Source organism: Drosophila mojavensis, unplaced genomic scaffold (genome assembly GCF_018153725.1).
Source record: "Drosophila mojavensis isolate 15081-1352.22 unplaced genomic scaffold, ASM1815372v1 contig_81, whole genome shotgun sequence".
Taxonomy (NCBI): Eukaryota; Metazoa; Arthropoda; class Insecta; order Diptera; family Drosophilidae; genus Drosophila; species Drosophila mojavensis.
Genome location: NW_025318907.1, coordinates 353,566 through 373,203, shown reverse-complemented (window position 1 = coordinate 373,203; position 19,638 = coordinate 353,566). Strand labels below are relative to the sequence as shown.

Here is a 19,638-nt window from a genome sequence, read left to right as displayed (position 1 = left end):
TTAAAATTCCACACAATGACAATAAAAAAAAATCATATGTTTATAAACAATAAAAAATATTTGTTATGATACGACGCAGTTTTATACAATTGTAAAAGTGACATCATGCATGTTATTTTAATAAGAATGTTAAATACATTCTCGGATCATATTCATAAATACTTCCAAAATTGCTATACAATTATAAAATATACTACCATTATGCCTAAAAAATAATAAGCAAGTCTGATTTACTACTTTTGCGGCATTACACTCGCTCTACTTTCAGGTAAATGCCAGACTCGCTTCCCACCAGGAAGGTCTTCTTGTTATATTTAATGGGAATCATTGTCTTATCGCACACTGAAAACTTAAAGTGCTGTATAAGCATTGCGAGACCAATGCGAGCCTGCATTTCTCCAAATCGCATTCCTATGCAGTTTCGTGGTCCATCTCCGAAGGGAAGCCACTCCACAGAGTCGCGGTTCTTCACTTTTTCCGGCTCAAAATTATCTGGGTTGAAGCGATTCGGTTCCGGATATAGCTTCTCATCACGATGCATAGCTGCAGACGGTATGACAATTGTCATACCCTTCTTGATCACATAATTTGGATATCCAGGTACCACGAAATCCTCTAGGCACTCCCGATTCAGAACTGGAAGAACCGTGTATAGTCGCAGGGTTTCTAAAAAGAAGTCAAATTTATTATTAAATATTTAGTTATTTTACAGTCTTGCTTACCCGATATGACTTGGTTCAAATACTGCATATCTTTGATACACTCATAGGTAAGATCCCCATTATGCTTGGCTAGAACTTCTTTGCACTCCTCCCTCAATCGATCCTGTATATCAACATTCTGGGCCAGTTCATAGAGGACGAAGCCCATTGTCGTAGAAGAAGTTTCAAATCCAGCAGCAAAGAAGACAAAAGCCTGAGCAGCGATCTCCTCAATTGTCAGACTCGTGTCCTCTCCTGTTTCGGTCTTTAGCAATCGATTATTTTTCAAGTCAATCAGTTGATCCATAAAATCATTGCGACGAATATTATTTTTCTCCCTGAAGTCAACAGTTTCTCTAACGATTCTCATAAAGAATTTTTCAATGTGTTCTGGTGTCATTTTCAAATGCATTCGTCGAGAAAAATTCGGAAAACTATTGAGGATCGCAATTCCCAGGGCTCCATGGCGCTGATCGCTTAATGCACTACGACCCATGACACGGAACTCAGCTTCAGGATCCTTAAGACTGCTGCACTCAATGCCAAAGGCGACGCTACCGATAACATCCGTGGTAAACCGAGCCAGCAGCTCTCTCACCTCAATCACCGAAGACTTGTCTGCCATATCTCCAAAGACCTCGACGAACTCGTGGCTTATCTTCACTACCGTGGGAAACATGTACTTCATTTTGCCAGACGTAAATGTGGATGAAAGCTTATTCCTCATAGATCTCCATTTATGGCCATCGAGTAGAAATAGCTGCCCAGAAAGTGGGTCATCCTCGGGGTTGCTAAAGAATCCTCGATCAGTGAATTTATTGAAGTCCTTTATCAGAATGTGTTTCACCAGGAAGGGTTCCAAAATAAATGCAGCTGGACGCTGGAACCAATAGAATCCGGCAAAAGGTCCAGTTCCTTTGAATTTCTTATAGTACTGCATCCAAATGTCCAGAAATGATCGTTCAGTCTGCACGCCCTTAAGGTTGCCCATCAGAATGTGGGGCTCCTCGCAGGGAATGCCCGCATTTTGCCAGTGCTGCATATTGCGATGCATTCGCAAATACAGATAGCCCAAGAGGGCAATCACTGCCGTAAGTAATAAAATTCCGATAGCCATGGTCGTGCCCGTTGCAAGCTAGCACTCACGATAAACTGAGAGCAACAAAGCTGGGTTTTCATATTAAATGCCCGTCCGAAGCTTTCATTGTGTACATTACAATACCAAATACGGGTAGCAAAAATAGAATTCCGACAGTAAAAGCTTTTTTATTCAAGTATATCAATTGTAATCTTATACATGCTTGTGATATATATAATGCAAATATTTTTTGATATTGTTTATATCATATTTAATATTTATATATATTGTATTAAATATAAATATTTCATGCTGCACCCATTGTATAATACTAATTATCAAACGGCATAAATCCGGGTGCTTATCTATCATTGATTGCGCTCTGGGTGTGTTGTATTGTACGCACTGCCAATCGTACAGTGGGAGCTGTTAGGATTTTGAGTTAGAAAGTTGAGTTATTTTATATATGTAGAATTAAAAAATTAAAAAACCGACTGCCATGCAGAAATTATATATATAATTTATATAGTAAATGTAAAAATATAAATAATAATAAAAATACAAAACAAAAACATCGATAGTTAACCATAATACCATTCCCTTTAGTCTCTTATTGGCCTACTACACTTAATACACCAAGAAGTTCACATGTATGTCTTTTATAATTTCTACAAAAATATTTTACTTTGAACAATATGCTTTCGCTGCCAAACCTGCTGCTTAAACTCGCTCTACTTTCAGGTAAATGCCGCCCTCGCTAGCTATCAAAAAGCTTTTTTTGTCATATTTAATGGGTATCGTTGTCTTATCGCACACTGAAAACTTAAACTGCTGAATAAGCATTGCAAGACCAATGCGAGCCTGCATTTCGCCGAATCGCTTTCCAATGCAATTTCGTGGACCATCTCCGAAGGGAAGCCACTCCACCGAGTCGCGGTTCTTCACTTTTTCCGGCTCAAAATTATCTGGGTTGAAGCGATTCGGTTCCGGATATAGCTTCTCATCACGATGCATAGCTGCAGACGGTATGATAACAGTCATACCCTTCTTGATCACATAATTCGGATATCCAGGTACCACAAAATCCTCTAGGCACTCCCGATTCAGAACTGGAAGAACCGTGTATAGTCGCAGAGTTTCTAGAAAAAAGTAAAATTTATTACTACGTTTTCAGTTATTTTACAGTCTTGCTTACCCGATATGACTTGGTTCAAATACTGCATATCTTTGATACACTCATAGGTAAGATCCCCATTATGCTTGGCTAGAACTTCTTTGCACTCCTCCCTCAATCGATCCTGTATATCAACATTCTGGGCCAGTTCATAGAGGACGAAGCCCATTGTCGTAGAAGAAGTTTCAAATCCAGCAGCGAAGAAGACAAAAACCTGAGCAGCGATCTCCTCAATTGTCAGACTCGTGTCCTCTCCTGTTTCGGCCTTTAACAAACGATTGTTTTTCAAGTCAATCAGTTGGTCCATAAAATCATTGCGACGAATATTATTTTTCTCCCTGAAGTCAACAGTTTCTCTAACGATTCTCATAAAGAATTTTTCAATGTGTTCTGGTGTCATTTTTAAATGCATTCGTCGAGAAAAATTCGGAAAACTATTGAGGATCGCAAGTCCCAGGTTGCCATGACGCTGATCAGTTAGTGCGCTACGACCCATGACACGGAACTCAGCTTCAGGATCCTTAAGACTGCTGCACTCAATGCCAAAGGCGACACTACCGATAACATCCGTGGTAAACCGAGCCAGCAGCTCTTTCACCTCAACCACCGAAGACTTGTCTGCCATATCTCCAAAGACCTCGACGAACTCGTGGCTTATCTTCACCACCGTGGGAAACATGTACTTCATTTTGCCAGACGTAAAGGTGGATGAAAGCTTATTCCTCATAGATCTCCATTTATGGCCATCGAGCAGAAATAGCTGCCCAGAAAGTGGGTCATCCTCGGGGTTGCTAAAGAAGCCTCGATCAGTGAACTTATTAAAGTCCTTTATCAGAATGTGCTTCACCAGAAAGGGTTCCAAGATAAACGCAGTTGGACGTTGGAACCAGTAAAAGCCTGCAAATGGTCCAGTTCCTTTGAATTTCTTATAGTACTGCATCCAAATGTCCAGGAAAGTTCGCTCAGTTTGCACGCCCCTTAAACATCCCACGATAATGTTAGGTTTCTCGCAGGGAATTCCTGCATTCTCCCAATGGTGCATCCGTTGGTTCATTCGCAAGAAGAGGTAGCCCAAGAGGGCAACAACTGCCGTAAGTAGAATAATTCCAAAAGCCATGGTCGTTTCCGTCGCCGACAAGCATTCGTGGCATACTGAGAGCCAGACTGAATGCGGGTCGCTTTTTATCGGCAGATAGAAACTTTCATAGTCTGCATGACAGTACAAAATGCTGGTAGTTATGAAGTATTTTTACTGCGATTAGCCAAAATTATCAATAATGGAAATGTATGAATAAGTTTATTATCTATAGTACAATAATTTTATTGTTTTATTTAAGTGTTACACGTGACACTGGGTCTAATAAAAATAAACAATGTTTTGGTATACTTATGACTATAATAAGTGATCAATTACTAAAAAGAATTTAAATTTTTGTTTCTATGTTTGTTTGAAGACATTCACTTATCCATTTAGTCCATTGCTTCCTATACATTTTATTTATTGCCAAAGTCTTTTAAGTAATCTTTACTATTATAAATACATTTGTGAACACACTTTTTAGACTCGCTCTACCTTCAGGTGAATGCCGCCTTCGCTGGATACCACGAAGTTCGTTTTGTCATATTTAATGGGTATCACTGTCTTATCGCACACTGAAAACTTAAAGTCCTTAATAAGCATTGCGAGACCAATGCGAGCCTGCATTTCTCCGAATCGCTTTCCAATGCAATTTCGTGGTCCATCTCCAAAGGGAAGCCACTCCACAGAGTCACGGTTCTTCACTTTTTCTGGCTCGAAATTATCTGGGTTGAAGCGATTCGGTTCCGGATATAGCTTTTCATCACGATGCATAGGACCGGCAGGTATAATAACCATCGTGCCCTGCTTGATCACATATTTCGGATATCCAGGTACCACAAAATCCTCTAGGGCCTCCCGATTGAGAATTGGAAGAACCGTGTATAGTCGCAAGGTCTCTGAAAAAAAAAAAAAAAAAATTTATTATATATAACAAAGTTTTTATATAATTTACTCTCCTGCTTACCTGATATGACTTGGTTCAAATACTGCATATCTTTGATACACTCATAGGTAAGATCCCCATTATACTTGGCTAGAACCTCTTTGCACTCCTGCCTCAATCGGTTCTGTATTTCCACATTCTGGGCCAGCTCATACAGGGCAAAGCCCATTGTCGTTGAAGAAGTTTCAAATCCAGCAGCAAAGAACAGGAAGGTCTGAGCAGCTATCTCCTCAATTGTCAGACTCGTGTCCTCTCCTGTTTCGGTCTTTAGCAATCGATTATTTTTTAAGTCAATCAGTTGGTCCATGAAATCGTTGCGACGAATATTGTTTTTCTCTCTGAAGTCAACAGTTTCTCTAACGATTTTCATGAAGAACTTTTCGATGTGTTCCGCTGTCCCTTTCAAATGTAACCGTTTTGCAAACTTTGGAAAACTAGTCAGTACTGCGATTCCCACTAAACCATGGCGTTTATCAGTTAGAGATTTGCGACCCATAACGCGGAATTCCGCTTCAGGATCCTTAAGACTGTTGCACTCAATGCCAAAGGCGACATTACCGATAACATCCGTAGTAAACCGAGCCAGCAGCTCTCTCACCTCAATCACCGAAGACTTGTCTGCCATATCTCCAAAGACTTTGATGAACTCGTGGCTTATCTTCACTACCGTGGGAAACATGTACTTCATTTTGCCAGACGTAAAGGTGGATGAAAGCTTATTCCTCATAGATCTCCATTTATGTCCATCCAATACAAAAAGCTGCCCAGAAAGTGGGTCATCCTCGGGGTTGCTAAAGAATCCTCGATCGGAAAACTTATTGAAGTCCTTTATCAGAATGTGCTTCACTAGGAAAGGTTCCAATACAAATGCAGCTGGACGTTGGAACCAGTAAAAGCCCGCAAAAGGTCCAGTTCCTTTGAACTTGTTGTAATGATGCGTCCAAATATCTATAAACGCTCGCTCAGTTTGCACGCCCTTCATGCTTCCCATTAGAAGGCTGGGTTCCTCGCAGGGAATGCCCTTTCTCTGCCAATAGTGCATGCGTTGATGCAGTCGTATGAACAGATACCCGATCACTGCTATCAGCGCAGTAAGTAGTAACGTGACGACACCCATAATGAAATGAAATTTGCTGTTCTTCAAAATTAAACTCAGTGCGTGTAGTGTAAGCAAATGCTCGTACACCACTGAACTCAAATGGTTGCCTGCACGGCTTTATAACTCGCTATCTCTATTGTCACAATGATTTGTATTATGGTATCGCGTGAAGTATTACTGGTCACACACAACGATCATTACTTTGGCCCACCTTCACGGGAGTCAATGCTTACTCATTTTATTCTTAAGTGTTATCAGTAGACATTTTGAAGCTTTTTTTTTTTTTTTTGTTTTGTTTTGTTTTTGTTTTTTGTTTTTTTTTTTTTGTTAAAGTTGGCTAACTAGCCAGACATATTAATGAGTTAGCAGCGCCATCTTGTGGCAAGTAGTGGAAAAAACTTTTTTAGTCTTACTTAACAAAAGTGGTTTGGGTTTGCTTTTAGTATGGAGCTGCTTGATGATTGACTCACAGTTGACATAAAATCCGATTTGGCTATTTATTGAGTCTTAGGGACAGCAAACTGATTCTTTTTAATTATCTATCTAACAATCTTAGATAAATAAATGAAATCAAAATTGTCAATTAACTATAAAAATATCAAAACTGTAATAGTAATAGTAATAAGTAATATTTTGAAATATTGTAAAAATATACCATTTCATTAATAAAAAAAAAAATATAAATAAAAAAAAAAATTAAAAGAAAAAAACACTTAATAATCATTTATCTTACATTTTTTCGAATTTACTGACTGAGAGCACAAATTCTTTTCTTATCAGCAGCAATATAAACGTTACGCTAATATGGAATGCTAGGCTAGGAATGCTCATCAAAAGCGAAGCAAGCTCTGCTAGCTTCATATCTGATTACTCACGATGCACGTCCGACTCCTGTGAATAATGTATACAAGCTCTATAAGGCAGTCAATGACAGCATTTCTCGTTAAGCTACGCGCTCTATACGTTGCGTAGATACGGAGAGCCGGTGCGATAAGTTGGCCAGGTGAGGCTAAGTTTTTTGGCTCACTGTGATATATGTATGTTAAGTCATTTAAGTACACACAATTGTTATATTTACCTACAGTGATCCGGCAACGCTGCCAGTATTTACTTTTTGTCGCATTTTATTTTGACATTTGATTAGATTTCAAGTGCGGATAACACAATAATAATGGCAGTAAATGAACTAAAATAAATTTCTATATTGTTTATTTTTGTTGGCAACATCTATATGAATTTTTATAACAGTGAGTAGGGTATATTTTTAAACATTAAAAACTATTTTGTTAAGAATGAATAAATTAGATAAATATATTTATTTCATAATTTTAGAAACCCCAAATTATTTTACCTAATTTTACTAAATATAGTTTAGGATACCTCTTAGTCGTTCATCTCCTTTGCTTTTGTTGTAGCATTAAAGCGCTAATTGAATGTTAAATTCAGCAGGTCACCTGAACAAGTACATCGCGAGTAATTTCTAGAGAGTAATTTTTGAAGAGCACTCGAATAAGTTTGCTCAGATTAATCTAAAGATTTGTAAAATGCAGCTAAAATTAATATAGAGACCATGACTAAAGTTAAATTACATTATAAATAAATAAATACTAAGGAATGGACATTCTTCGAGTCGATAAGCTAAATTTTAGCATTTATTTGGCTTTGCTCATCGTCATCAAATAGCTATTTGACTCGGTGCAATTAGTTTATTGCTCGACTTTTAATTGAGATAACCCCACCTCAAAGCGAAATTTCCAAAGGTAACAACTGCTCTTTTATCTATAACAAAAGCAACAAAATAAAAGGTGTACAATGAAGCTGATAACAAACGAAAATGAACTTTAAATTGATTTCTGTCCGCGCTGTCGCACAGACTGACGAAATACCCTACACTGAGAGACAATTGCGCTGAGCTAGATTATTTGTGCTTTATTATATGTTTATTTTTATTTATTTTTTCTCATGCTCGACTCATGGATTCATCCTACACTCGGAGTTACTCACATTGCGACTGCGATTGAGACTGGCCTCACTCGAACGCCCACTCGCAGCGCATTTAAGCCAAGTCAGGCCATAAGCAGCAATGGCTGTAGTGTAGCGCACTCCAGGCCCCAACACTCACTCCCCCCATTCCCTCCTCTCAAATGAAAAGCTCACTACGGCGCGGAGCGTATCGTAAATATGTTTTACTCAATTGCACTCAGTCGAACGGCGCGCTTTGGTAATGAACGTAACAGATTCAGCTTGTCGCTGAGAACGCGTTCGCGACTCGCATTAGATCATTGACGGATACGGCTTCCGGCCCCGAAAAGAGTCACTGGCCAAAATTGTGATATTGTGATATAATATACATATATATATATATACATATATATGTATCTGATTATAGCTGTGTATAGTGCGTGTCTATATGTATTTGCGGATCGCTAATTGCCGTGCACAGCTCAAAGCGCAGAAAACATGAAAATGACGGACATGTGGATAATTTTTATGATATTAGGCCTAATCGTGCTCTGTCTGCTGATACTGCTCGTCATGGCCGCGCGTTATCAGCGCGACTACTGGCGCTATCTGGACATACCGCACGAGAGGCCGAAGAAGCTCTGGCCCATCATCAAGCAGCTCGCCACGCAGTCCCTCAGCACCGACGACATGAAGGTCGCCCACTATACGAGCATCTACAACAAGTTCAAGGGCAGCGGCCCGTTCTGCGGATTCTATGCGCTGCTGCAGCCGCGTGCTCTGGCCCTTGATCGCGAGCTGATACGGCAGATCATGATCAAGAATTTCTGGAATTTCAATGATCGCGGCATTTACTGCAATCAAAAGTCGGATCCGCTGTCGGGCGATTTGTACGGCTTGCGGGGCAACAAGTGGAAGGAGATGCGCCAGAAGCTCGATCCCTGCTTCGAGCGAGACCGCATGGCCTGGCTGTATGACAGCCTCTACGAGGAGGCCGAGCAGCTGCTGCTGACGGTCAGCAGCACGCTGATGAAGCAGTCCCACTCGACGCTCCACATACAGAAGCTAATGCGACGCTACGTGCTCTCGGCCCTGGCCAGCTGTGTGTTCGGCGTGAACGCCGAGCAGCGGCAGAAGTACTCGCTGGACGAGTTTGAGCAGATGACGGAGCTGGCGCTGAGCACACGCAAGCACGGCTATCTGATGAATCTGCTGATGATACGCTTTCCCAACGTCTGTCGGAAGCTGCGGCTGCGTCAAACGCCTAAGGCGGCCGAGGACTACTTTCTGAGCCTGCTCGAGGATATTGTGGCGCAGCGGGAGGCGGCGGGGGAGCGGCGACAGGACTATCTGCAGCTGCTGCTGGATATTAAGGCCGTGGAGCTGACCACGCACGAGTACGAGGCCGACAAGGAGCTGAAGGCGCATCTGCAGCACGAGCTGGCCGCCCATGCATTTGTGTTCCTCAAGGCCGGATACGAGCAAACCGCCAATACGTTATCCCTTGCTCTCTACGAGCTGGCGCTCAACCCGGAGGTGCAGCGCGAGTTGCGCCAGGAGCTGAAGGAGGTCATGGCCAAGCACCAGAACCAGCTCAGCTACGATTGTGTGCAATCCCTGACGCTAATGGGCCACGTCATACTCGAGACGCTCCGGATGCATCCCATCACGCCGTACATAATGCGACGCTGCCTCAACGACTACACGGTGCCGGATCACATGAAGTACACGCTAGCCAAGGAGATATTCGTGATCATCCCGACGCACGCCATACACAACGATCCCGAGTATTACCCGGAGCCGGACCGATTCAAGCCCGAGCGCTGGGGCAGTCCGCGCGACTCCTTCAAGGAGCAGAGCACCTGGTTCGGCTTTGGCTCCGGGGTGCGGAACTGCATTGGCATGCAATTCGCAGAGCTGCAGCTGCGCGTGGCACTCGCTCTGCTGCTGCTGGAGTTCGAGTTCAGTTTGAACTCGAGACGCCCTCTGGTCAGCCTGCAGGACGGCATCGCGCTGCAGCTGACGCCTCTGGGCGTGGTCGAGCCCGGGCTGGAGGAGCGTGCGGTCTAAAAACGAGTGTGACTACGAATAATGAATTTAATATGTGAATAAAGTTTAGTTGGACTTGAAGAACTCCAAGTGAAGGAAATGAAGGAAGAGATGACGATCAAATGAAAAATAAAAGCAGATTAGCAAAAGCTTAACGATATTTAAAAGTAAACAGTGGATATAATTTATAATATTAAATAAATGAACTAACTATATAAAGAGTAGATGAATTTAGGAAATCTAATGATATTTATATTTAAAATGGTTGTAGAGTTTTAACTATTAACGACAATATCGAAATATGAAACTATATGAAAGTATTCAGATAATTAACTGGGATTAAAGAATAAGATATTTAAAAAGTCAAATTATAATTTCATAAATAAATACAAAGCATAAGCAAAAAGTATTAAATAACGTTAAAGTTCTTAGAATATTCAAATGAAAATTCAAAGAAATAACTTCACTTAAAAAATAAAAATAACAATAAAAATATATATAAATATTATAAATAAGAAAACAAAATTTGCAAAACAAAATTGAAATGTTTAAAAGGCATAGAAAAGCTGAAGTGAATATTTTAAAAAAAAAAGTGTATAAAAAATGATTGCATGGAAATTTATAAATGAGATATTCACGCAATTACTCAAAGCTAAAAATAAACATCAAATTAAAAATTGAATAAAAATATCAGGAAGTAAAAATTTCAGTAAATTACAATAAAAGGGAATATATATACATATATATTAATTATATACACATATATATTAATTATATACACGAGTAACATACAAATAAAAAAATTAAAGAAAAAATAATTTGAAAGTTAAGTAAGATTAAATATGTATTGGAGTGAATATTCAAATAAATTACCAAAATTATAAATATCAAATAAATTCACTGTGGAATTCAATAGTATTATAAAATAAAATAAAATAACAATTGGAATCCCCCTTGCTATAAAATCCGAACTCCAGTTAATATCCGTGAAAAGAGTTGATTGCAGTTAAGCACAAACTAAACATAACATAAATTTTATTTATTTAAAATGCTCTAAAATATGTAGTTGATCGTCAAATGAATACATATACAGATATATATATACTATTAAATACAATATGCCGCATTAAATTTGAATAGACGTATACTTTTTGACTAAATTGGTGCTACGCTTGGGTAGCTAAAACTCCCATAAATATTTATTTATCAACCACATTTGTATTTTTATACATAGATATATTATATTTTTAAATTTTATTGTAAGTAGCTCTGCAAAAATAATTTAATTACATTTTAATTTATTGTTTACAATTGTGTTTTGTTAAAGTTTTCCTCTTTTCGTTTCTTGCATTGTCGTTTGCTGATATGGTTGCTTTATGGCTGCTACTGTATGTAGCCCAGGTTAATGTAGTAATTTTTTTTTATTTATATATATTTTTTCATATATTTAGTATTTTCTTAAGAGAAATTGTAAATTATTGTATACATTAATTAATATTTGTAATTAAGTTTTGACAATTTTCCATTTGATTTTAGTTGCATAATTATAAAACTTAGATTTAATTATGTAATTCTTGCATATATTATTTTAAGTTGTGAGCTTTTTAGACATTAAACAAAATTAATAAGAGAATAAATTAAATACAACTTAAAGTTAATATTAAAAAGTATTGTTTGCGCCTTTCATTTGTTTGTGTGAGTGTTAACTATTAGCTAAATTATGAACAGTTTTGTTTGTTGGAATGGTTTTTTAGCTACTTTCCCTAGGCAGCGCTACGAAATGCTAATTCAAAATCTTACCACTAACGTTTTGTTCGACATTTTGGCCGCTAATACAAAAATGGCTGCCCGGCCCAGCCGCTGCGCCTCACTTTGGCTGCTTGGGGCGCGCGGGCAAGGGCAGAGACTTGCGTACGGGCTCCCCACGATTGGGCAGCTTGCTGCGCAGCATTTGCTCGTGCACGTACAGCAGCAAGCCCACGTCGCGATGTCCGGCCTGCCAGGCGATCTTGAAGGCCGTGCTGCCATCCTGCATGGGAATCAAGTGGGAAGTGATTGAGCAAAGGAATTGCTGAGAGCAGACATTGAATACTCACCACATCCTGAACCAGTGAATCGCATTCCGGCTGCGACAACAAATGCTTCACAATGTCCACACGGCCGTGCTCGGCGGCGCACATCAGCGCCGTGCTGCCATCCTCATCCTGGATGTTGATATCGGCGCCGGCCTCGAGCAGCATTTCGACCATGTCGCTGTTACCATGCGACACAGCTAGCATCAATGCGGTTTGGCAGTGCTGCAAGAGTTGGTTTGGGACAAAGGATCGGGCATGAGGTGAGTTAGTGGGTGGAACAATCAATAGTAACGTATGAGTGATGCAATGCCAATCGACCAGGTGACAGGCCTTTACCTACCTTCTTGGCTCGTATGTTGACATCGGCCATCTGAAACAGTCGCTCCACGACTGTCCGATGCGCCGCTTGCTTCAGCTTGGCCAACGAGACGAGCATGACGCACGTGTATCCCGCGTTATTCATTTGGTTTACGTTGCAAACCTTGGAATCCAGCAGTATGGATACGACGTCAAAGTTGCCATGCGAGACCGCATAGTGCATGGCCGTGTTGCCCTGAGGGAGAAGAGGGAGATTATATTAATATTTGAGTTAAGGTCGCACTGAATTAATCCTGCTCACATTGCTATCGGAGAGATTGACACAGTACTCCAAAAGTGGCACCGACAGAGATTCAAAGTAGTCCAAGTAGTCCTCCACCTCGTGGGGATTGGATGTGGCCGTGCTGGATATGCGGAACCAGTGGTCGCTAATGGTGGCCTTGGATGCCTTCAGGCTGAACGAAGTGATTGGCCGAGAGCCCAGCTTCTTCAGCAGCGAATCATTGATCACTTTGAGGGCCTCCTTCAGCTCCTTGGCCAACTCAGATCTGAGGGTGAATAGAAATATATAAGTATATAAATACAATGTTACAAGAGAATATTAATAATTAATAGAGCAATTAAATAAAATTTTAAACTAAAAAAAAAAAAAAAAAAAAAAAAAAAAAAATCATAGAAACATAATTTTGATATGTAAAAATTTTAAAATAAAATAATAATAACAATAAAACCAAAATATATACATATATTTATAAATTAAATTATTGATAAATTTATAAAAATAAAAGAAAATAAATAGCTACAAAATAATAAAAATAATTTATATATCAAAAATTAATGATACAAAATAATAAATAAATAAAACAATAATTTAAAACTAAAATTATAATAATAATGAAACAAAAAATATATATATTTTTAAATTAAAAAATTGAGAAATAAGAAAAATAGATTAATAAAAAATAATAAAAATTATTTAGATATAAAAAAATAAAAAATTTAATTTTAATAATAATAAATAGAAATAACAAATATTTACAGAGAAATTAAAAAACTAAAATAGTATATAAAACAATAAAAATGTACATCTCCGTTCCCAAACTCACTTTTGCCTGGGCTCCGTTGGCGCCTGGGCGAGCTGATGCAGCTGTGCCTTGGTGGGCGGCCGCTCCTCTTTTGTGCTGTTGGGCTCCGCATCCTCTGTCTTCCGCTCGATGACGGTCACCTGGGAGCCCTCGCTCTGACTAGACTTGAGGGGCGTGCTGGACTTCTTGCGCGCGCCCTGCGATATCTCGCGCTCCACGTTGGAGTCACTGGACGCTTGCTCCGGCGAGGCGGACTTGGTGCTGGTCGTCGTCGTGGCCGACGATGTCATCAGCGGAGCTGGCGAGGCATCGCGCGACCAACTAATGCTGACACGCTTCTCCTCGCGCACAATCAACTCGTCGTCGCCCATTTGGGTGAAGTCCAGATCCTTGGACGTGGAGGTTGACTTACTGGACGGCTGTTTGATAAAGCTCTGAGACTCCGGCGACGCGTCCAGCGCAGCGCTCGGCGGCTTCTCCTGCAGCGAGCTGTTGACGGAAAAGAAATGAAGTTAATGAAAATATTGACAAATTCGAGCCAAGGGCGACGCACGTTAGGAGCAGCACGGAGCAGCCGCTGACCACCAGCGGGTAGCAGGTGAAGCTGCTCAGCCCAGAAAACATTGAAAACACCATGGGAAGAACGAAAAGCCAAACAATAAACAAAAAAGTCGATAAACGAGGCGAAGCTGCAAACGCGCCAAAGCAAAAGCGAAAACTGTGCCTGAAGGTCAATGCGACTGGATTGCCACATTTCGGGAATTCGGACTCCGAATCGGAATCGTTGCCCGCAGTGCGCATGACACGCATTTGCCTGTGCTTGGTTTGTGACTTGGCTAAAAGCTTGCAGTGCAAGCTTTTGTGTGATACAGTGGAACAAATGTTGTAGCTAGGCGGAAAAATCTAGCCAAGTGGAACAAAGCTATTTGAATGGTAATTATTTGTTAATTTGTTATTATATTTTGTTAAGCGAAATTTACGGCGGCCAAATAGTTTTTTTTTTTTTTTTTTTTTTTGAGAACGAGAGCAATCACTGAAATTTGCGGCACAGTGGAACGATACATGTTACTATTGTTGCTCTAGAACAATTAGTAACAAATAAGAACGTTGCAACCGGACGTTACGGACTACGGTACCAGCTTAATTTTACAATATGCCACGCCCCCAATTGGTAAGTCTATATAGTTTATAATTTAGCAAAACTATAGAAGCTATCGGTAAATTTTGAGTTTCTGACTTTGACTTGCAGTGCGCCTACGCGAGAAGTTAAAAATCAGAAAATACATTTTCCAAATTGCCACGCCCCTCGAAATTTTTAAAAAGTCAATGAGAGGGTGTACGAGGAGGAAGGCGAGATGTATGAACGGAGGGACGGAAGGAGAGCGAGACATAAGGCGGAACGGACGAGGATTGAACTTACACATTTCCCTCTTCAATGAGTATAATAAATTGAATTCTCCTACTTCTACTCATACTCGCCTTACCCCTCTCTCTACCCCTTCCCCTACCCATCCCCCTTACCCATTTCCGCTTACTCACCTCAGTAGCGTTTTTCCTTCCGCCTTTGGACTCTTGGGAGTCGCTGCTGCTCCTGCGGCCGTTGGCAGCGTGTAAGTATTCTGCCGCTGGAACTGCTTGCGCACCGGGCTGGGACTAGTGAGATGTTTGGGGCGCGGTATGCGTGAGTCCGCCGATGAGGAGCGGCGCACCGTGGAAGTGGTGGAGGAAGCAGCTGTGGGCGTAGCTGCTGCAGCTGTTGGGGAGACGGGAGCCAAGTCGCTGGTCTCCGCTTTCGAGAAATCCTTGGCCAGCACCTGGATGGCCTCCTTGCAGGAATCACAGTAGTTGGCCGCACAGGCGATCGAGATGTGCGGCTTGACGATGTCGCCACAGCCGACGTCTCGCTTGCGCACCTGCTCCGTGTTGCAGGCGGAGTGAACCGTGAGGCGCTCCGGCTTGACCAATGGCGACGGCTCAGTGTTGCTGCCGGTGTGGCAGGTCGTGGGTCGCACGAGTGGCGCCATCAGCTGCTCGGCCTTGACGCTGCTGCGTGTGAGTCGCTGCAGGCCGTTGGTGTCCGTCTGCCGGCTGGTCGCCTCCACGGGCGCGCATTGGGTGGCCATCTGCTGCTGCTCCGGCATGACCTGAGCTCCGGTCGAGCGAACTGTGGCCGTTGTGGTTTGACTCGATGCCGAGTGGACTGAAGTGGAGAGCGTCTGACAGCCGATGGCCTTGCGCTTGATCGCCAGCTGCTCGTGCTCGCCGAGACTGAAGGTGTTGCTGCGTCCCGGCAGCAGCTGAGCTGGCTTCGGCCTCTCCAGCGGCTCCTCGGTGCCGCAGCTGACGCTGACGCTGCGCTTGGTAATGGCACACTTCTCGCAGAGCACGTCCGTGATGCGGTGCTCCGAGCTGCCCACGCTGCGCACTTCCGGCTGGCAGCTGGTGAAGCTCTCCCTCGTCGCGGGCTTGGCGCTGATGCTCACATTGTGCTTGAGCACCGGCCGCTCCGGCACCGTCTGCATGCCCTTCTCCCGCTGCTCGCGCTGCGGCACATACATCTGGGTGCCCACCGAGATGAGCTGCCTGAGCCGCTGCTGCCTCCGCTCGCCGATCGCCTGCTCGATCCTCTGCTTCAGCTCCGCCTGTGAGTAGATCGCCTCCGCCTGCTGCGTGGCCACATCCCGTACGCTCAGCTTGGCGCCCACGGCCGCATCCCGTGTGGCTGTCACCTTGCCCGCTGCCTGCGTGGCCACATCGCGTCGTATGATGCTCGGCGAGCTGGAGCTGCTGCGCATGCGCGCGCCCAAGCTCTCCAGCGAAACGGGACTGATGCGCTGCGGCGTAAACTGCACGGGTGAGCCGTTCTTGACGCCCGGACTGGGCGGCGACGGCGTCTGGCGCTGACTGCGCAGCAGCTCCTCGTTGCGTCGCTGCAGGCGCTGCTTCTCAGAGCGGAGCGAATTCAGCTCCAGCTGCAAGAGGAGACAGAATTTATTAGTTTATATATGTATATGTATATCCATTGCAAGTCTGCATGATTACATTTATTCCCAACATCATAGTACTGTACTAAAAAAATGTATTCTTTAAAATATAAATATCACACTTTTCCTTTTAGTATAGCATATTTAAGTAGTTTAATATTTTCACTGACATTTACACTGACAGTAAAATATTGTTAAATTTGTATACTCATTCACGAAAGTGAAATGAGTACATTGGCTTTTTTTATTTATTATTATTTTTTTTTTTTTTTTTTTTAATTATTATGCTTTTGATATATTGAATATTTATTTACATATATGTATATATTTTTATTATAATTATTTAATTAATACTTAATTTTGTATATTTATTAACCTTATGATTAAATTAATAAATATATTTGTTTCATTTTAGTACATATTTTTTTTATTTTATGTATTTTTTATGTTTTATTTATTGATTTGATGTATATTTATTTATATTTTTATTATTATATTTTTTATATATTTTATTAATTTTATTTTTGATATTATTACTATTTATATATTTTTAAAATTATTAATATTTTACTTTTTTTTTTTAATTTATTTATATTATTATTTTTAATTTTATCATTTTATTATATACGTACCTATTTAATTGTTCTATATATTATATATATTTTATTTATTTATATTCATTTTTGTGTATTACAAATTATTATTATGCTATTATTATTTTTATTATATATTATATATTATATATTTTTTATATTTTTCTGTATTTATTTCATACAAATTTACTTTATTTATATTTATTTGATTTATATTCGACTCACCTCCATGTCAGGTATGACCTTGACCTGTTCCTCTAAGTCCTTCAGTCGCTTCAGGCTCAGCGCCATTTGCTCGCGTATCTGGCAGAGTGCCTGCGCATCCGCCGTGGTCTGCCCAGCCTCGGAGCTGGCGGGCGACTGCAGCGGGCTGGCAGAGTCGTGTCCATTGGTCTCCTTGGTGCTTTTGGGCGTGGCCGTCAGATGATGGCGACGCGGCGGCGGCGGGGGTGGCGCGGCCTTGACCTGCTCCAGCTGCTCCACCGGCGACTTGGCATTGGCCGCCACCGTGGCCAGCACATAGCTCTCGTACTGCACCTCGCCGGGACTGGGCCGCTGCTGCAGAGGCAGCGTGTTCGAGCGCTGGAAGAGGTGCGGAGTGCTCGAGCGCGGCGAGCGGTTGCCAGCCATGCAGGAGTCTATAAAAAGATGCAAATACAGTTTAGACCACGGCTCACTTTTGACTAACTTCTCGGCAGGTTACTTGCTCTGTCTATGGATTTGCTCAAAACAATTTTAATTTGCAGACTTGCCATAGACGCTCACAGTTTGCTACTGAAAGCGCGACGGCCGAAGAAAAAAAAGTCACTCGCTTGCTATTTTAATATTTTAATATTAGTGATAAAACAATGTTAATACATATCTATCGAAACTGTGCCACAGCGCGCATAATTCGCACACACAATGAACGAAGCGAAATAAATAAACAAACTGCAAACTGAGTGTAAATGCCAAAAGACAGAAGGCAAAAGCCACAAGCCAAAAGCCAAAAGAGACTTGGCCGTCTCTCTCCCACTCTCTCTCTCTCTGTCCTGTGTGTGCTTCTGCCTGACTGCTGATAAGTCGGGGCGCCGACTGTTGTCGCTATTATTATTCAATATTGATTTTACCTACATACAGACAATTTATTGCACTCGTTTGTTTATATAAGCGACATCGTAGCCTCCCGCCCGACTCGGGCACTGCCCGACTTCCATTTCAATTGATAGTGGCAAATGCTTATCTCCAACTAGTAGTATCATATATCTACGATCTGGCCATGAATCGCTGACAAATGCAAAAAGTGTAAAGTTGAAGTGTTGTAAGTGTTTACCAATGAATAAAAGTTAGTTTTTTTTTATAAATTTTGTGCATATATTTATTTTTATATATTTACCTGCCTATAAGTAAAAGAAAATTTCGAAATGTATGTAAAGCTTCTGTCTTTTACAGAGCACTGAAAAAACATTCCATTCTAAATATATACATTTATAGCTTTTCAATTTATCATAGTTCGATATCATCTTCTCGTTAGATGATCTGTTAACTGAGGTACATTTGCATCATGAATAGAACAATATAAGTGAATACTTCTCCCATTGTAAGTCTTCCATTTTTAGAATTTCTACTTCAATATAGTTTGACTAGATATGTTACGAGCAGTTGAGTATCTTTTCATATATTTATATTATATTTATATTTTTTTTACAAGACTTTTACTTTTAACTTTAATATATGATTGTTGGAAGAAGTCTTACAATAGATTATTAGCTCATTGTTCAACTTATTTTTTTGACGGTGCATGCTTTCTAAACTTTGATAAAATATATTAAATTAAAATCTACTCTCAAATAGAAAAATTACATAAAAAAAAATAAATAAAATAAAATAAATAATAAATAAATTAAATAAAGATGTAGTCATGAATTAGAAATTAGAATTAGAAATAATCAATAATTTCGTAATGAACATAATATAATACTGTGAAGGTAATAATAGACAAATTTTTAAATAATTATTGATCGAATATGAAGTTTATATTTGTATTATGCAGCACTACTATTTTCATGACCTCGAGTGTATATGTATTAGAGAATTTTACAGAACATTTGAAGGGTATGTTGGAAATCTAAGAAATAAATTAGCAAATAATTCATATTCCACAATTGAATTACTTGTCTATGAAAATATCAAAGTTAAACCCAAAATATAAATAAATATATATAATATTTATATATATGTAAATATTTTAGTTGAAATTGCAAGGTAAATATTGCTGTTTATGCATAAGTCCTAAGCACTCACAAGCCAATATGCCGCAGTAATAATTCAAATTGAAACAAAAATTCTTGCTGCGTGTACGCATGGCTTTCTCAGGCACTGTCTTTCGACAGTTGTTACTCATCGCTTTTGCCGGCTGCCAAGTCTTTTTTTATTGTCGCTGCTCCATTTGCTACTATTACTTAATTCTGTGCTAAGCGAGCGACTTCTGTGCACTGAACTCTGGCTAAGAAGATT

General features: G+C 40.5%; 5 protein-coding genes across 11 annotated transcripts in view; 1 reads left to right on the top strand and 4 right to left on the bottom strand.

Annotated features, from left to right (window-relative positions):
- Positions 1-41: 41 nt before the first annotated feature.
- Positions 42-1,876, bottom strand: LOC6586905 (probable cytochrome P450 6a21). Its single transcript, XM_002012471.4, has 2 exons — positions 723-1,876; positions 42-666 (listed from the first exon to the last, which is right to left on the bottom strand). The coding sequence occupies exons 1-2, from the start codon at positions 1,816-1,818 to the stop codon at positions 248-250; spliced, it is 1,515 nt and encodes a 504-aa protein (XP_002012507.1). The 5' UTR covers positions 1,819-1,876; the 3' UTR covers positions 42-247.
- Positions 1,877-2,279: 403 nt separating this feature from the next.
- On the bottom strand, positions 2,280-4,111 carry LOC6586903 (probable cytochrome P450 6a21). Its single transcript, XM_002012472.4, has 2 exons — positions 2,975-4,111; positions 2,280-2,918 (listed from the first exon to the last, which is right to left on the bottom strand). Exons 1-2 carry the CDS (start codon positions 4,068-4,070, stop codon positions 2,500-2,502), a joined length of 1,515 nt encoding a protein of 504 aa, XP_002012508.1. The 5' UTR covers positions 4,071-4,111; the 3' UTR covers positions 2,280-2,499.
- Positions 4,112-4,245: 134 nt separating this feature from the next.
- Positions 4,246-6,178, bottom strand: LOC6580326 (probable cytochrome P450 6a21). The gene is made up of 2 exons (XM_002006138.4): positions 4,999-6,178; positions 4,246-4,930 (listed from the first exon to the last, which is right to left on the bottom strand). Exons 1-2 carry the CDS (start codon positions 6,092-6,094, stop codon positions 4,512-4,514), a joined length of 1,515 nt encoding a protein of 504 aa, XP_002006174.1. The 5' UTR covers positions 6,095-6,178; the 3' UTR covers positions 4,246-4,511.
- A 1,872-nt stretch (positions 6,179-8,050) lies between these two features.
- LOC6580325 (probable cytochrome P450 317a1) lies at positions 8,051-10,497 on the top strand. Its single transcript, XM_002006137.4, has one exon. It carries the CDS (start codon positions 8,537-8,539, stop codon positions 10,106-10,108), a length of 1,572 nt encoding a protein of 523 aa, XP_002006173.2. The 5' UTR covers positions 8,051-8,536; the 3' UTR covers positions 10,109-10,497.
- Positions 10,498-11,724: 1,227 nt separating this feature from the next.
- Positions 11,725-19,638, bottom strand: part of LOC6580324 (KN motif and ankyrin repeat domain-containing protein 1) — a 40,770-nt gene continuing 32,856 nt past the window's right edge. For 5 of the 7 annotated variants that reach the window (XM_002006136.4, XM_015164181.3, XM_032729551.2 and 2 more), the window contains 7 exons: positions 17,368-17,780; positions 15,105-16,537; positions 13,587-14,054; positions 12,782-13,028; positions 12,503-12,715; positions 12,184-12,384; positions 11,725-12,116 (listed from right to left, as the gene is read on the bottom strand). In XM_002006136.4, the coding sequence (XP_002006172.2) occupies positions 11,955-12,116; positions 12,184-12,384; positions 12,503-12,715; positions 12,782-13,028; positions 13,587-14,054; positions 15,105-16,537; positions 17,368-17,780 (3,137 nt within the window). In that variant the 3' untranslated portion in view covers positions 11,725-11,954. Of the gene's footprint in view, positions 12,117-12,183; positions 12,385-12,502; positions 12,716-12,781; positions 13,029-13,586; positions 14,055-14,118; positions 14,291-15,104; positions 16,538-16,607; positions 16,709-17,367; positions 17,781-19,638 lie in introns of those variants that run through there. The other 2 variants (XM_015164179.3, XM_015164183.3) reach the window with 2 other exon arrangements.

Excerpts from the sequence above, each read along its gene's own strand:
- LOC6586905 (XM_002012471.4), bottom strand. The coding sequence starts at position 1,818 with ATGGCTATCGGAATTTTATTACTTACGGCAGTGATTGCCCTCTTGGGC. Across the intron at positions 667-722 it reads TTTGAACCAAGTCATATCGG|AAACCCTGCGACTATACACG; the intron begins GTAAGCAAGACT and ends ACTTCTTTTTAG.
- LOC6586903 (XM_002012472.4), bottom strand. The coding sequence starts at position 4,070 with ATGGCTTTTGGAATTATTCTACTTACGGCAGTTGTTGCCCTCTTGGGC. Across the intron at positions 2,919-2,974 it reads TTTGAACCAAGTCATATCGG|AAACTCTGCGACTATACACG; the intron begins GTAAGCAAGACT and ends ACTTTTTTCTAG.
- LOC6580326 (XM_002006138.4), bottom strand. The coding sequence starts at position 6,094 with ATGGGTGTCGTCACGTTACTACTTACTGCGCTGATAGCAGTGATCGGG. Across the intron at positions 4,931-4,998 it reads TTTGAACCAAGTCATATCAG|AGACCTTGCGACTATACACG; the intron begins GTAAGCAGGAGA and ends TTTTTTTTTCAG.
- LOC6580325 (XM_002006137.4), top strand. The coding sequence starts at position 8,537 with ATGAAAATGACGGACATGTGGATAATTTTTATGATATTAGGCCTAATC.